The sequence below is a fragment of the Bombus terrestris genome, chromosome 3, assembly GCF_910591885.1.
Source record: "Bombus terrestris chromosome 3, iyBomTerr1.2, whole genome shotgun sequence".
Lineage (NCBI taxonomy): Eukaryota > Metazoa > Arthropoda > Insecta > Hymenoptera > Apidae > Bombus > Bombus terrestris.
In genome coordinates, this window is record NC_063271.1 from 12765122 (window position 1) to 12783664 (window position 18543).

The window sequence follows — 18543 nt, forward strand, 5'->3', positions numbered from 1 at the left end:
GGAATAATTTATATATTACACATATATATAGAAGAGATGAGGTAGACTATACAAACGACTCATTGTCAGCGATTTTTTTGCTGAATTAAATGAAATATATATTTTATGTACAAAATATAATACAATGTAATTTAACGGTCTTCCGATTTTTATACTCTATTTGTCTCTTGATTTTTCCAAATGAGTGGAGACTTGTATAACCAGTTTTGGACAATATCGTAAACGCCCCAACATATCATTGGAATCGGGGAAAATCAACCCAAAAATAGCATTAGATGCCGAGACATTATATATAATATTACTATATATTATATATAATATAATATAATATATATATTATATATAATAGCACTATTTGCCGAGACATAACTGAGATAAAGTGGGATATTGGGTAGTGGATCCCAAGGTCCAACGTCTTGTCCCGATTTTGCTGAAGTGTTGCTTCGATCAGCCACGAGGTAACACACGGTGAGGTAAAATAACATTCGTATACATTATAACTTTCGACAATTACCATATCAAAACTGTCTGGAGGTATAGACGTGTCTTCTAGCGATACCTAATGTTTAGAGATGCCACCTTCGGGTACGTTAACACAAATCACGTCATCATTGGGCAAGATCAAGTCAGCAATCAGCTCACAATACATTGCAACTGGTTTTAGAATTATCATGTTCATAGGAATCAGATTGAGCGGAGACTTTTTTGTTATGACCTTATCCACGATGAAGGCACGACCAAGTAACACAGTATTCAATATGCTACTGTATAGGTGCTGAAGAGCACAAAAAGGGACTGCATCTTTGATAGAACGCAAGATCATTGTATACGCATTTCAACAATAGAGGAAAATGTCGAAAAATCCAAATTATGGCTAGACATACGAGGAAAAAAGGAATTGGAATAATGTCCTTTGTTCCATAAACGCTCAACTCGTCATTCTCATCCTTCACGATCTTAGGTATCTTCCGCTGTGCCAGAATTTGTTGCATCAGAATTTTGTCAAAAATTCTGTTTTGTCTAACTCCATTTATTCCGAGTAATTTTACGAAATCAGATTACCGTTCCGTTTTCTTGGCCTGTTTCGACAAAATATGAAAACAATGAAAGAAAGAAACATCTTCGTAAATTCTGCAACGCAACAATGTTTCGATACACTGTAAAACAATTCAACGAAAAGCAACCGATTGTTAGTAGATAACTAAAAACGATGGAGCCGACGACACAGGAGGATCTATCTTTATCCAACATTTCATATTTCTATACATTTCCATTAAAATAGCATTTAATGACAAACAGGTTTATTTACCTAATAAAGTTGGAAAGGTTTACTTGATTAATAAAAGATGAAAACCTGCAGCGCCTGCGCTAATAACTGACTATAAAAGATAATTTTTACGAAAATAAGTTGATCTGTAATTCTCCAGTACGATCGCAACTTCAAGAATGAAGATAGATACAAAATAAATCATATAAAATAAATCCATTAATTTGGTCAAATTTTTTCCCCAATCATTTTGTATTATTGAATTTTATTCTTTTAATATTGTAGCTGTGAATTTCAAGAATTTCCTGAATATCTTTTTCGTCATTAATCTCTTCTTCCAGAAGATTAAAGTATTTATAACATTATAATAAACTAATTTTCTTTTCTGTCCTTTCTCAATTATGAAAATTTTTCTTCCATTGCCAATTAACAATTAACAATTAACGACTTTTATTCTATCCAATTAATCGATTCATCTCTTTAGCAATGTAAGGGTTGATCGCTGCTAACCATGAAAAAGAGAAAATGAGAAAACTGATGGTATCGACTGACATTGTTACTTATTTTCGTTGAGACGAATTGTCATGAAGAATCGGGCTTGATGAACGGCGTTTAAGAGCGCTAATGTTGCGCGAGGAATCTTGAGCGAAAAGGAAGGCTATATTCTGTGTTTCAGTAGCACGTGTTCTGTTTCAATAAAATTATTTTCTGATAAAGATGTTCAAATCATTTGTCACTCTCACGTCCCTATTTATAGCACAAATAGGGCAATAGGAAGGACAAAGAGCGAAAAAGCATTCTCCATCGGTCGGCGACCACCAGCCATCGCCCACGTACGGATCGTGGCTGAACAACGTGGCCGTGTCGCGTCGGGCCAATCGCCGACTGTTTCAGCCAGTATACACATGCATTCATGTATGAGCCGTGAGAACCTAACTGTGAACGCAGTCCGTTGTTGGGGCCAGACGGATCGTGGCTGTCCACGATGCGCGACAGGGTCAAAGGGCAGCGCCAGTCGATTTTGCATGAACGCGCACTTTCGTTTTTCCGTGCCACCCGGGTGGCAAAAGAAGACCAAAGAGAGAAACTAGCAAGAGAACTGTCGCCTTTGAAGACGAGCACGAGGATGATTAAAATATTCATTCGGACCCCATCGACTTATTTCTTTCTTCCGATCCGCCTCTCGGAGGAATTTTCTCGAAATAGATTCTGTCTTTTTCTTTTCTTCGACGTCGCTGCAGAAGAATCTTTAAACAAATTCTTTCGGCAAAATTTTTCAACGAGGTTTCTACAATATATTTCTAGAACGTCCTTTTAGCAATAATTTCTGGAAGAAGATTTCTGAAAAATTTTTTAGATGATGCTCCTTAGATAAACTTCTGGCAGAGACTGTTCGGAGAAGCGTCCCCAAGAATTTTTTAATGTAAGTATGGATGTTGATACGCGGAGTGTTTTATTGGAAATTGGATGATATTACCGAGTGAATGAGAAAAATTTCGTTGATTTCGTGGACCTCTTGATGTGATTCTGAGATCGTAACGATACCAGTAAATTACTCCACTTACGACACTTTCCCCATTCCGATGCGGCCTCAACATCACGAATGTAGTTTCAACAACCAATGATCCCCCTCTCGCCAAGACGAGTCGAAGAAACATTTTTTTTCACAAGCCCAAATAAATTAACCCACTGTCGGAGTAGACTGGAACGACAGGAAGGAAGCAAACTTTCATCCATATTCACGAAAAATCAGGGGAAAAGAGTGAACGAGGGTCGAACCGTACCTTCCGGGTTGCTCGAATAAACTGTTGTCTGCGACGTTCGGCTACCAAAAAGTTTCGGAGAATCTACAAGCAGACGTGTCTTTTTGTCAGGACCCGTTGCCTCTATGTGCTTCCTTCTTTTGTGGTCCGCTCCACACCCTTGGAACAAATGGAACCCCTTCGAATCCAATAATCTACTGGCGTATACACAGAAGACGAGGACCGAAACGTGGTTTCAACGGCAAATACGACGCCACCCATTCGAAACATTTTCAATTGGAGATTCAACGACATTTGCTATGCATTAGACTATCCCCACCATTCACTTGCTCCGATATACGTGTAAAATTCGATATGGAGTCGCAACAATTCCCTCGATTCATCGACGGATCGGTTAAATTACAAATGCAACGAAACAGGAAAAGAAAATGTTCGTACCTGTGAATGTACCTTGAAACTTATATTACACAGTTCGTGGCAATCTATGGAGTGGATAATAAAATAAAATATTGACTAAAGTGTTAAAAATTGTCAACAAAGATTTAAGTCTATGATACCCACCATTCATATGCGATGAATATTTCGATAATAGTTTAAAATTCATTAAAAATACAATAGAGAATATTAAATCAAATTTTATAAAACATTCCTTAGATAGGATTTCGTAATGGACATTAACGCTGCTACTGGCGAAACAGAATAGTTCGTGATAATGACTGGGCGATGTCTCGAAATTGATTCGCCTGAATTATCGAGCCAATTATCACTAATTTGTGATCGTGCAACAGTGATTGGTGAACCTTCCATTTTAGATAACCTTGAAACCTCCTGAGTATATTTTATCTCAAAAGAACGACCCACTATTGCTGCTGTTTCATAGAGGTTAGTATAATAATCGATTGGAGTGATTTGAACATAAAAGTGTGGAATTACAGTATAATTACTCTGACATGTTACATGAACAACCTCTGGCGATCTCTTCAATATCGATAATATAAAAATCTGTTGAAAATTTTGAGGAAGATATATTTCAGAAATTGACACGGTTTAATATGTCGTTTGCTTATATTAGAAATTGAATAATAGTAAAGAGACTGATAACTCTTGTTATTTTCGCTTGATGATTCAATTTTCGTTACGTTAGTCTTATATAGAAAAATGTTCTACTCTTTCTTTTGACAGGAAAGAGTTACGACCGTCAGTAGATAAAACAAAGCAGAACGTATTAAAACTACTCTCATGACATAAAAACTGAACTAACATTTACCTCTCTCAAATATTTGTACACTTATTTATGTTAATCAGATTTCAACAATTGAAGTGATCGCGAAGAATACGAATACTTCTTTACACTTTGGAGGTCGTCTGCTCTGACAAGCATATAGTCTAAATTCCCGCGTGTATTTTGGAGCGAAAAAGAACTTTCCAGGCAACCAATATTATATCTAATATATTGATAACGGTTTCGTATTGTTTCGTATGAACACGTAATATAAAAACACTTTCATTCGTAGCATGCGTTGCTTTTTTTACTGTTTTACTGTTTTTTTACTGTTTTATTTAACAGCAGTTAAAGTTTTTATAGGATACCGCATGATGCATAAAAGATGCGAATTCGCGTGTTTCCCCCAGAGTGTTAAGATGCGCGTAACAGGAATCAGAGAAAAAAAATACGATACGAATTACCGTAGTTCGACTATAAATAGAAAATATAATCTTACAATATCATAAATTATGTATCAAGAATTTTCATTCCAGGATATCTTCCAAACCTTCATCGACAAAAAAAGAAAATTGCATGAGATAAAAAAAGAGAGGTAAAAGAAGTACAGTAAAAAGATAAGAAACACGTCGGGATTACGATATTCGATCCGATCGATTCGCATCGGGCCGCCTTTTATTTTCGATCCGCGAACACAGACCTTGGGACACGCGTGCTCGTGCACGAGTCACGACCTCCCGCTCGTTATTTATCGACGATTATTTCATACGTTCTACTTTTTCTTCCTTTCGCGACTTATTTTGCATGGTATTACACACCTCCACCTCGCATATGATATTCGTCGATGTTCCCCCCAAAAAAAAATTCGCGAAAACCCAAATCAACCGGTTCAGAGATGTTCTTAAAGGACCATGCAAAATTATTTCGTCTCTTTCTCGTAACACAAATTACGTAAATTGTTTTATATTCGATATTAGCGACATCAATTATTGACATGAATATTAAAAATGGTAAAATTTACAGTGGATATTAAATTTTACAGTCTTAAGAAATTCTGAAAGTTTGATAATACCAGAAGTAGGAAATTTACTAAGCACAAATTGTATTTGGCATACTTGGTCTAAAAAGCAATTAAGAGGAGTCTACACACTTACCTACAAGCGGCACCATAAGCGTATAAATCGGTTGAGCGCCAGCAATTGCTTTCGCAATATTTTGTAATTGTGGTAGATAGTCGATAAAGCAGTTAGTATCCGGAACCAATTGTCTAGGTCTCACTTCGATTTCCACCGAAACTGAAGACTTTTGCAAAATTTGCTAAAACACAAAAATTCAATACATGAGTCTTTTTTCTATGCCATATTTGTTGTACTTACCTTTCGTAAAGATTTAAAATGCATCCAAAATACTTTAAACCAATGATACACCGATTGTAAGAAAAACATGATGAAATATTTTAACGAAACAAGTTATTATACGCTACACTTAAATTAAATATAATTATAATATTGACTAGACTGTTTAGTATTCTATAGGAAAAGATGACTAAGTTACTTTTGCGGCGCCGCGGCAACGGTGGTATGATTCCTAGCGCACTTAATTTTCGTGAAAGAAGAAAGAATAATGCGCTACTTTATAATAAACACATCTCTTCGAATAAATTAAAACTATTGAAGGGAAAAAGGAAGAAACGCGAGAAACTAAAAAATGAGACATCTGATCTGCTTCTTCTCTCAGTTCGATCCATACGAATCTTGTACTATTTGTTTAAGGATCGAGAAGGAGGCGGGATGTAATGGAAGACGCATTGACCATCGATTGAATCCCACGCATGTCCTCATTGTCAGTGAAACCATCGCGTAGAATAATATTGAGCCAGAGGCATAATGCGAATGCCAAGTAGCCATTGTTATACCGAGGGAAACGAAGATAATGGCCCTCTAATGTTACCCTTGCTTCGTGAAATGATATAGATATAACACTTTTCATGATACTTTTCAGTAATTAGAACGTCTTTTTGAGATTATTCTTCATCAACTCTTAAACGATTTTCTCACACTTCTCTAGTGTCGACTACCTGATGATTAGCGCGCGACTTTCAGACTAATAACTGTTTCCATTTCCAACCACGTATATATAGCTTTCTATAGCGTACTTGTTTGCACTTACGGTTGCAACTGATAGTTACAGGAAGTAAACGTAATGAGATGGATTTTGATCCGATAAATTTCCGAGAAATTAATAAGGAAAAAATTCTAGGAAAATAAACATCGAAAAAATACGAATCCGATTATTTGATAATACAGATTAATGATAATATAGATTATACTCCGTTCAAAGAATTGGGTCAGTAGAAATAAGTAGAAATAAATAATATCACTAGTGCAGCTATACTTCTTTACTAATGCTCTAACGAATATCTTTTCTATGGGGATCTATCATCCTGGGTATAATAGAATGTAGCCAATGTACCTTTCTAAAGTAATCAAAAAAAATTTTCCTTATCGATAATTGTTGGTAATAATTAAAAAATATTTTCATCCCTTATAATAGTTATTCAAACCGGACCGCTTGAAAGTTAATACTTTTTAGTCGTGATGGGCAGAGGTGCCTTGGCTTCCAAGAATGTCTCCCAAAGAGGGAAATATTCCTGCACGTACGATCTCCACGTGCAAATTGCACGTGATAATCTATACGCGCATTTGTTTAAAACAAAGCATGACGTCACGTGCCCAGAGACAAAGCCACGTGTACCTACACTAACTCAAGAAATACAATTCCAAATCAGGCAAAAATCGAAGATCTAACAGTCGAACGGTCACAGACCTGTCATTTGGAACGAACGATACAAGAATTGTTATAGAACATTTTACTTGACTATTTTCAGTTATAAAATTAACGCATTCCTATGAACTGTTACTCCAGCGTTTTGTCGATCGTAAAAATCGAAAATATTCACTGCGGCAAGGAATGGCGTCTGCATGACGATGCATAATGAACGAACGTCGTTGAAAATCGTCTCGCGGCGGTGATATTACGAATTCGTAGGTATTTCGAATGGCAGTGAATTCCGGAATGTTAGCTTTCCACGAGCTCGCAACGAACGCACAATACATGATAATTAAGCGCGGAACTGAACGTCTTATCGAAACGTAAGAGATGAGTCGTTCGTTTCGCGTGACACAATCGCAATATCAAATGCCAAAATGTTATAAAGGGTAAAACTTGTATCGAAAATGTTGCTTGCATATTTGTACGCGTAAACGCTATATGCTGCTTATTTATCTCGAGAAAACTAAACCAAAAATAATAAATTCTTTTTATATGTATCATGCGCAAAATAAAGATTACCATTGCCAATATTTCTGTACGTCATTGTATATCCATCATGTAAATTTTCTTTTAGAATAAAATACTTCATGAATTTCTTATTGGAAAAATCAACATAGCAGCCAATTGTTCGTATCTCTGTTATCATATCATTTTCGTATGATATATACCAATATTTGATATTTTATCTTGCTTGGTATCTAACATCTATGATATTTATATAAATTAACCACGTAAGAATATCTTTAAAAAGAATGAAGATATTCTTGAATACAAAGTTCGCACTTGATAATTTTATAAACTCACGGCACGTTTCAACGATTCATATGAAATGGGAAAGATCGTGCCAGCATAACTGGAGTTCCATGTGCAAAGATTTAACCAAGCGGAATTTCCTGGCCAAATTCCATTTTTCAACTTTTAAATAGTCGATAAATATATACCATGAGAGTGCCGCTTCTCAGAACATTGTAATACGCGGCGCGAATTGCTTGCGTTTTGCCTTTGTTCCTTAGCGTTCGTGATAGCACGCGACGAAAGTCGAAGAGGAGTACCGGTCGCGCTTTTACTCCCGTTTAAAGCATTCGCGAATTCCTAAACGATCGAGCACGTACCGTTGTGCCCGTCGCCTCCGTCCGCGTCTTCGTCACTTTTCCTTCGTTCCGATCGTCCCCCGTACCCCACGCCGTCCCTCGAGCACGAGTGGCGCGTGAGAACCCGCCTTGAATCACGCACCGCGGCTCAAACACCCACGCATATTAAGCGCGCCTCTAGCCACATTGTAAATGTTCCACGTCCACGTTGACGCGGAAACCTACTCGCGTCACGTTAAGGACAGGTTCACGGTTCAAGAGAAAGAGAGAGATAGAGAGAGAGAAAGAAGCGTAGAACACCAGACACTGGCCGATCGCGCCAATTTTACCGGACAACCTGTATGGCGAGGCGTTCTGAGAAGTTGGGCGAGTTCGTGCGGTTAGGTGCGGTGGATCGTAACTGGGATCGACGATTGACTGATAAAATGAAGAATCTCGAGAGTTGAATCAGGTACTCGTTGATTGACTAATTGATTTAATCTCTCTTTGGAAATGTTGGCTCTCGGATTTTCTTGTTTTTAGTAGAGCTTGCTCAGAAATTTAAAGTACCCGATTAGTTAGCTCCTATTGTTTGTGGAAACAAAACTGTCATGAAATTAATTCATATGATGAAGGTTTCATTGTATCGAATTAATTAGATAGAGACGCTAAAATGCTTTGCTAATAGTGCGAAGGATTAAAATTACCGATTACGCAATCTCGACAACATTACTCTTCTTTTCTTCAATGTTACACACACGACACCTGCTGGTCTCGAATTAGCATAAGCGCGATGGGAACGCGTTCATGGCGTATTCCCGCGCCCGTAAGAAATTTCATTCAACTACCACGGGATGAGAATCAATTAACGGTATCGCATTCCAGCGAAACGACACTACACCTACCATAAACGATAAGATGTACCATAATTAAAAACATCTGTTTGGTGGAATTTATAACTAGGTCAGAAAGCGTGTGGATCCCGATGGACTTCCGATTGAGCAGCGAATAAATGAAGTGCCGAGCAGCGATTACGTTCGAACACGATTACTCGCAATAGTTGCCAGGACTCACCGCACATTCCTGGCTGTCTCGTGATTATAAATTGCAGACCGGAAATGACATAACCAGTCTACCGGTTGGATGGAGGAAAAATCGTTCGAATTTATAGTGCATAGGATTATACACGATCGTTTAAATCGAACGTGTATACTATCCGAGCAAAAAGTATGTTTCGTCGAACGGAATCGTTATTACAAAGCTCGCTATTATAGAAATATGTAGCTCCAAATAATGTAGAAATCAATATTCATTATTTTTCCGAATTTTGAATCAAATATCTTTTTCAGGTTGCCGAACTCTTAAATTTCATTTATGGTGTATTGCCAATGATTGTAAGGAAATTTTAAAATTCAGCGTGTCTTTGACCTTTTTTAGACCCTTGCTATGGTAAGGTTTTATTTTTATTCCGTATTGCGAGTGTATTTCGTTACACATTTTTTGGAGAATTATCGAAACATACGAATGTTAAAGAATATATGTAATCCAAATACCTACACTAATAATATTAAATTTAAAAAATCTTTACTAATCTTATTGCACACTTGCTTATCACGAATCGTAGTCGTTATTATCATCCTCTCTTTGCCACAACTCCGCTCTATTATATCTCTATACAAACAACCCAAAGCTTCGTCCAATATATACCATCTCCTTACGTAATCAACCATATATACCCAAGCGTATAATCAAACGTGTGCAACAAGCAACAGTAACACCATCCCCGCAACATCCATTACCGAGCCACATAAATTCGCCTGACCAAGCTTCAGATCGCGTCATCCGTTGCATTATCACCCGGAATTCCTCCGATCAGCTCGTGTACGCGTCATGTTCCGTGCGCTAACTCGTGCGAGTAAGATCGTATCTGTACGTCCTCCGCAGTCTCTCTTATCTGAAACGCCTTAACCTCTTAGAGATAGCGCGCGCAAGAACGCGAGCGGATGAGCTACACCTGCGCGTGCGCGCGTGGACATCCTCCGCGCGCGATCAGCGAACGGACGAACATGGAAAAGAGTGGAGAGTCCGTGCTCCTTTCTCGAGGAAGCGTGTAAATAACCGAGACGCGAACATGCGATCAGCTTTGCGTGATTCGATGGGACACGGTAATTGGGATGACGAGCCTCGTGCAACTGGGATCATGGAACGAGATGCGACGGCAGCTCGTTCACGGCCGCAACGAGATTCGGACTTGATTAATTGTGGCGCATTCTCTGAAGTTTTCAAGTATAGAAACTATTTTATTTTATCTTATTTCATTTTATTTTATGTCATTTTATTTTATTTTATTTTTTATTACCATTACTTGTACTTTCTATATCTTGTAATTTCTACGTACACCATTAGAGTAGTTTCGAATCGTAGATACCAATATAATTACCACATTTGCGTCTCGTTAGTATTCATTTGAAAACTTATATAACACACATAGATATAAAAGCTTCCCACAGCGAGTGCCAATGTACCTACCATAACATTCTACTTTATTTCTACCATCACATCAATCAACTTACTCGATTCTCCAAAAAGCCATTCATACGTCATCCCAAATCCTATGCCGTGCACGGAATAACGATAAACCTTCCTGAAAATAGCAAACGGCGAGAACAAAAAAGAGAAAGAAAGGAAGGAAGCAAACCACCGACGAAGAACTAACAAGTATTAAAAAAAGCACCTCTCGTAAGTCCGTCTAGACTTTATTGGCCGCTCCACCCGGCCGTGGAATTAGCAGGCAGAGTTACACGCGCGATATATTAAGAATAATCGCATTCATAAATGCAACAGTTGCGGCTACAACGATCGGACCGCGTGTAATGGCGCTCGCAAATCAGATCTTCATGCGCACCCACCTCTCGATCGTCTCTTCTCCCCGCAGTCGTAAAGTACGCCCACGCTGAGATCGGCTCTCGACGACAAATACCGGAACACCTGGAGGGGCCAGCTGATGGCTGACGCCACCTCCGCGAGGACCTGTTACACGCCGAACAAGTATCCCGCCGTGTCAAAGTGTAATCCCCTGGGGCCGTACGTTTGCAAAGCGGCCTCGCGGAAAGCTCAAACCGTGTACGCTTCCCAGCGACCCGTAATTTATGTACTGACATCTCTGCTGGCTTGAACTTTTCGAATATCGAGAACGACAAGCGGAAGACGAGCGTGAAATGTTTAAGGGCGACTACAAACGGGTCGACTAGATCGGTCGACTAAACTTGGTCGAGTCGGCTAGTTGATCGCCGAAAGTTAGTCGATTAAATCTTTGCTTCCACACAGAGAAACTTACTAAAATTTCTCGTCGATCAATCGCTTAATCGAACCGCTTGTACCCAGCCTAAGGACAGTTGTGCATTTTACACGATTTTCGCGCGATAGTTACGCTACAAATTGTGTATCTACATAGAATAATTTCAAGAATTTTTACTATGAGATACGCGGTAAAAAACTTGCCGAGAGCTTACTGTCACTATCCAACGGATCTCTCAAAACCGTATTCATTTGGCATTTGAGAAATACCTTTTGTAGTTTCTATTCGGAGCTCGCGCGATCGCAATGATATAACAGTATAAAGTATAATACAGACAAGTTTGAAAAAATATTAGATGATCATTATTTTTTAATATGATATATAATTCAATAACATGATTTTATATTTCGATATGTCTCCCTTGTGTTTGAAAAATTATAACAGTCGATTAATTTTTCTGAAACGTACCGCGTCATTAGTTCCATGTGGGCTGAATCAATAAGACCTGCATTCCTTCCGCTAGCCAACGTTCCAACATCGAACGGTACGTCTGATAAACGTACTTAGAGGCATAAAGAAGGATCGCAGAGAGAAGGCGCGGGTAAGCAGGCACCGTTGACGTATCCACGGCAGGAAGAAGGCAGACCAAGAGCAACAGAGACTCGTAAGACGGAAAGGAGAGATACCAAGTCACGGGGAAAAGCTTGGAAATTAATGGAGGTTCATTGAGGTAGTCCCCGCAAAGAGCGACTAGTTCTACGTACCCTCGACACGAATCCATTCTTCCTGTACAACCTGAAGACACTCAGTCTCCGGCCGTCCTGAGAGTGCTTCGGTGCAACGACGCAAACATTGACATTGTCACGAGCCATACCACATTCTCTCTCTATCTCTCTACTTCTTTCCCTCTCCCTTTCTCTCGCTCTCTCTTTTCTCCGTTCCTTTCACCCCGTTCGTGAACCAGGGATTTCTCCTCGTCACGCTCAATCTTCCTCCCTTCGCGGCTTGGAATCGCGCGCTAGCACCCGGCGGGAAGCATCCGCAGTCTCAAGTGCATCCCGACTCGAACAACGTACCACGCGCAACACAAAGGAGTGTTTGCACTGTCGATGACTGAACTAATAGAAACGACGCGGTACGATCCTTCTCGCGTGTACCCTCTTCTCGTTACGACTGACCACCAAAGCCAGGAATGTTCGCCAGGTGTCGACGAGTGGGATAGATTTTCCACGCTAGGAACCGTACATTCCGTAAATGCTTTTCCCCGTCCAGGAACACGAATTCTTCCAGGCGAACGTTTCTTTCTAAGTTCTTATTTTATACAGTTTGGTGGAAGATCGAGTGTGGATGGTTTCAGATCTACTCTTTATTGTGATGATAAGAATAAATGAATCGAAAGATCGTAGTAGAAATCAGGATTCGACGTATGAGATTTATAATCCCAATTTCTGAACAAGAATTTAAAAATGACACTGATAATCAAATAAAGTATATCTTTCTACGATTTAATAAAACAAGTAATAAAATCTCAACGCATTTTCTACATATTTCTATATTAATTTTCCGTCTTAAACCATTTGTAAATTGTTTGTTGTATTCTATTTTATTGCAAAAATTAACATTGGCTTATCTGAACTGGCTTATATCATCCTAATTCTCAGTCAGTCAATTGTAAACTTTTAAAATTTACCTGGTACTTTCTTAAACGATTCGTTTACCCTGAACCCTACGTTTCATCCTGAATCCCGTGTGGAAAGCGTTCGCACCACCCTCGACGTGTATACAAAAGGTGAAGCGAGTGGTCGATACAACATGGCGACACGCCTGTCCCTGAGATAGCGGAATATTGACCTAGGAGAGGAGTTTTCGCCGAATTGGAAAGGAAATCACGCCTTCGACTGTGACACGTCGGGAAAAAGTAAATCGTCACCTATGTACACAGGCGACTAGATGGCGAGATGAGTGAAGGGTGCTTCAACAGTCTGAGGAAAAATCTATCGAGAAGAAAAGGTTGCTTGTCGAATGCATCACAGCCAGCCGGCTCTCCTTCCAAGAAAGGTTATGCTTCTGATTCGAAGAGATGAGCTCTCTTTAACTCGAAACGAGAGAGACAGAAAAATCAGGAGATCTGATGGAAAACCGTTTCAGAGAAATTCTATGGCCGTTAACAAAAGTGTCTGTCAGGAATGTTAGTTGAGCTTAAATGATAGATACGTCGAGATCAGAATCAAATCTTAATGCTAATGGAAAGATGAATAATGTAGAAATGGACGAAGAATATTTTCGTGCACGGTTTTAGCTTGATTCGAAGTTACTGAAACTTTTTTGTATATCTCAAAATATTTTTATAGAGTTTCCTAGATTGTTGTGTTTATTATTGTTTTTTTCGTGTATATATACATATTTGTCTTTTTTATGTATAAAATTTGAGATTATTTCTTATATAGAATATATTATTAATAATTCTTAGTTTTTATATTTATGTTTAATTGTTATCATTTATATTAATCCATTGTGAAAGCAATATTAATATTAATAAATATTTAAATGTATATTTTCTTGATATGGTCTTCTATTGTTCAAATTTCTATTGTTACTTATATTTCTGTGATACATCACAATAAATTGCGTAATATAGATACTTAAACATATCAATAAAAACTATCATGAACTTATTGTAACGAAGAGGTGAAAAAATGTATCTTTATCAAGCAATGATCTTAAAACAGTATATGTTTTACAAGTTGAAAGTACACAAAGCCAATTTCGTTCCTCTGATTCTATTATCTCGTCTGATGAATCCAGAATTCTCCAATTCCCTCTGTGCTTCCATGTCGAGCTTTTAAATCGATTGCACTCGCAGAATAAGAATCACTGAACCGAATACGCATGAAACGTGCATCGTTCAAAATGTCGTAGAACTCAATCTAAAATCCACGGGAGCAATTACATCCGCTGGTAAGACAAATAAAAGAATGGTTTATACTTGAGAAAGTATTATACACTTAGAGATTACTGTTTAGAAAAAATACTTGTGAATACATCTTGATAACTATAGCCAAGTGGCGGTTGTACATACATATATGTGAAATTCTACAAAATAATGAAATTCGTGTCTTTCTACATACAAAAATAAAAAGTGTCTTTCTACATAATACCTAACTTTTCCACCTTTACGCGCATCCATCGTAACCATAGTTCAAGAGAACCACGCATGAAAAAATTCCAAGAATGAGACAGCCTCCTCCCGAACCCATTCCCATTCCTCACGTTTCGACACAAAAGAGGAACGCACTCCATAACCCATCTGTCAGAACGTTAGAGCGTAAAGCATTGGGAAGAAAAGACCGTGAGGTCCGATCTAAGCCGCCGTGTGCTCCATGAATCAAGCGTGCGGCCAGATTACTCTACGGGGGCGCGTTTCTCCGTACGAGGCCCCAGGGAGAACGAGTGTCTCTTAATGTCGTGGAAATTAAAGATTTCTCTCGTTCCACAGAGGGGTGAGACCATTAGCCATGACTGCGTTGGGGAACAACCAGCACAATATCCTTCTGCTCAGAGGCCTACCCTTACGTCGGGGTTGACACGCCGGAAAACGTTATCTCGCTGGCGCAGATGACGCAAGGGTGAACACGAGGATGCGAGATCGCCTCCCACGGGATCGTCCGCCCCGTAATATTTCGACCATAAATGTTTGAATATCACCGTGTTGCCGTGCTTTTCCTTTTTGCGAAACGTGCGAGGGTGCCGGCGAGCCGAGGGTGAATGCGCGGCGAATCGAGAGAACGCTCTGTTTCATAGGGTTCGCCGCGATGGGATTTTTTTTTAAAGGCCCTATATGGACTCTACGTCACGGAAAAGTGGACAGGACGAAATGCGCGGACTATCGGATAAAATTAACTGGAAGGATCAAGGATTATTTTTTCCGCTTTTTGGAGATCCAAAGGTGTAACGAGCGATGGTGTTTTGGGGGAAGGATGATCAACTCTTTTATGAACCAGATGAACGGGGAGCATTTCGAATAATAGATAGCGGTTTTTTTCACGTGGAAATGGGAAATCGTTGCAACGCTGTAATAAGGATTTGGTTCTCTCTGAATGAAACGATATTTTTCCAGGTACTATGGTATCGAGAAATGAGAAGTTAATCTCTAACAATATTGTTGAAAATGAGAACAAGTTATTAAGTCTACAGCTATAAGCCTTTTAAAAGTAGCATATAATCAGATGAAATTCTGCAGACCAACGGTGCAGCTATCAAAATAAGCAATATTTCAATATCTTCCATATTTTATAATAATTTCCAATATTTTAATATTATATGTTAAGCGACTGTGTGTACAGTCTAATAATAATTTCCAACGTATAATTCTCCATTTCTCACTGACAACCAGTCGAATAAATTAATAAATTCCGGTAGCTGTTATTTAATCGCGCGTAAAAACGATTATCTCAACCTGCCTTAATGAATTACACGCGTTATCTACGCTGCTCGTGATTCCACGAAGTCGATCAAGCATTAAAAGACAAACTAGTTTGCGAATCGAAAGCTCGATTGCTCCTCCTTCGTTAAGTAATACTTAAACGTGAAAATTGTCAACACCGTGCGATTCATTAATAGTTCATTAATAACTGGTTAATATTCGTTAGTAACGTTCCTATCCGTGGCTAATGAAAATGTCACCTATCTACTCGTATAAATTTCTACTCGGGATGCGATAACACCATGACATCTGCTACTTTCAAAGGAACAACAAGTCAAGGTAGCATCAGCGATGTTCTACCGACTGTTACATCGATAAAATTAACTCGTACAACCTAGCCGAAGACAGCAGGTTGCAGTCATGTTATCGAGCATTTGTATTACCAAGAACACCGATGGCTCTTTTAACAACCTAACCACCTCGACTCGCTTCTATTTCAAATCCTCCGCTCTTCCCACCCGTTAACTGGTCACAAGCACGATCCACTCCCACGCTCTGTTCACCCTCTCCCTGGATATTGGAACGCTCGAATCTACCGTATAAAGAACCCAATCCACGTGCAACCAACACCACGACGAATCGATTGTGATCGAGCGGATCGCGCGCGACAATTACGACACTATCTCTGTCGCAGGTGATAGCAATACCTCGCACGCTATCCTGGTGCGTGATCCTCGTTATTATTAGCGGTGCGAGCGGTGCGGATCGCCAGTAGCCGGCGGCTGTCCGCGCGAAGTCGCGGTGTACCGATATATGTATACTTACAACCGATGCCCGGCGACGATGGATAATTTATTGCGCGTTCGGCGTTTCCGCGCGATCGTTTAGGCAGGCCCGGCCACCGCACCGGTCGGAATATAAATGGCGGCGTGCGGCCGATTCCCATGCAGAATGCATGCGCGCGTGCAACCCCGCTCCAGGCGGCCGTTGCTTCGCCGCCCGGCATAAATGAGATCGTTAATAAACGATACGCTTTATTGTGATTTACGCGCTCAACCGGTCGCTCGTACTCGCGCCAACGACGAAACACCCTTCTTCGCAGAGGTGGCTTGGTTGAGATACGTTTTCACTGAATCGACAATCAGCAACTGTTTGTTAACGTCTAATAAATATTAATAAACCATACTTTCACGACATTATTCGCGAATGATTTTATCCTTTTCTGAAAGCAGCCATTTCATACGAAGATCACGGGTGAAAAACATTATAAGCGATATTCCTTGTATTTTATAGGAGAGCAATTTTCATATTCACTGCGACGTTCAAATATATATCGAAATCATTTTTCCGTTTGATTCTGAGATTAAATATGTATTTCTGTTACCCTATTATTTGTTTCTTACGGAACGTTGTGCTGCTGAGCATTGTGTTATAGAACGGTTGCGCTATCAAGCGACTAAATTCAATGCAAAATCCGCTGCATCATTTCATTCTCACGCCATTTAAACACAAATTCTCCGTGTTTCGAGCGATATTACACGCGTTAAGAAAAAACGGAACGCATCCTTATCCAAACACTATTCATCGATTCCGACCAAACAAAACCAATGCTAAGCTTTTTCGCGATAAACGAGGGAAAGGAGAAAGGAGGAAAACGATCATTGTATACGATTTTCCCATTATTTCACCGTGTTTCAACCAAGTATTACGTGGCTAAAGCACGAATCGCAATTGTTACCATCGTTGAATGCCGCAGCGGCGCGAGCCATTTTAAACGAGATCGTAACACCCGGACCAGCCTTCGTGCAACCTGCATTTGAATAGAATGGCCATATAAATACGCGACAAATATATGCAATTAGAGTCGTTCAGCGAGTTGCTGTTCCAACTCCTACCGTTGTCCCCCTTTGCATCGCGTTCTTCCTGTACAAGTGGTTGACGAAGCGTGTCGCAGGGAATTTGCGAACAGATTCGACCACGAATAGGGTCGAAAGTTAGAGAAATTGGAATTGCATGGGTTTCTAGTGCTATATTTGACCAGTTGGTGACGACGGTGGTGTAATAATGGTCACGTTTGATAGGTAGAATTTACGGATGGACACATTCTACGTGCTGTTTAATTAATCTCTCGATGTTTGTTGTGCAAATATTTGTGGGTTTGACTATCTTACAGGTGAAGGTAGGAGGTGAATGAGTTACAGTATTATTCTTTGTTAAAATGTGTTATTTACCTGCAGGCATATTCCTTGTTTTAATTGATATTTAACAGAGCATTTGATCTCAGTTATTGGTAAAGAATTAACAGTAGAGAGATCTTTTATTATAACTTTATCAATATACCGAGAATAATTATAATATATGATAAATCTTTTGATCGGAAGCAATTTTTTCGGATGTTTCGAAATGGCTGATGGGACATTTTAACTAAAAACGGAAACATAACAAGTAGAACTGTATAACCTGTATAACCGCAAAACAATCCAATTACGAAGGGTTAAATCAAAGCCATTCTCGGCCACGAAGCTTTTTCAACGTCTGCCTTTCGTTTTCTCGTCTCTTCTCGTCACGAACTCCCCTTAAAAGGCCCATCGTTGTAATTGCTCAAAAAATAACGATTCCTACCGAGTCGACTCCGTCGTTTATTACACGACACACGCATAAGCATATA

The 18543-nt window shown here is 39.3% G+C and overlaps 1 protein-coding gene across 5 annotated transcripts in view; it reads right to left on the reverse strand.

Moving 5' to 3' along the window:
• The window catches only part of LOC100651950 (telomerase-binding protein EST1A), a 147341-nt gene that overhangs the window by 11852 nt on the left and 116946 nt on the right, over positions 1-18543 (reverse strand). For all 5 annotated transcript variants that reach the window (XM_003394626.4, XM_020868400.2, XM_012321105.3 and 2 more), the window contains one exon: positions 5407-5569. In XM_003394626.4, the coding sequence (XP_003394674.1) occupies positions 5407-5569 (163 nt within the window). The remainder of the gene's footprint in view (positions 1-5406; positions 5570-18543) is intronic.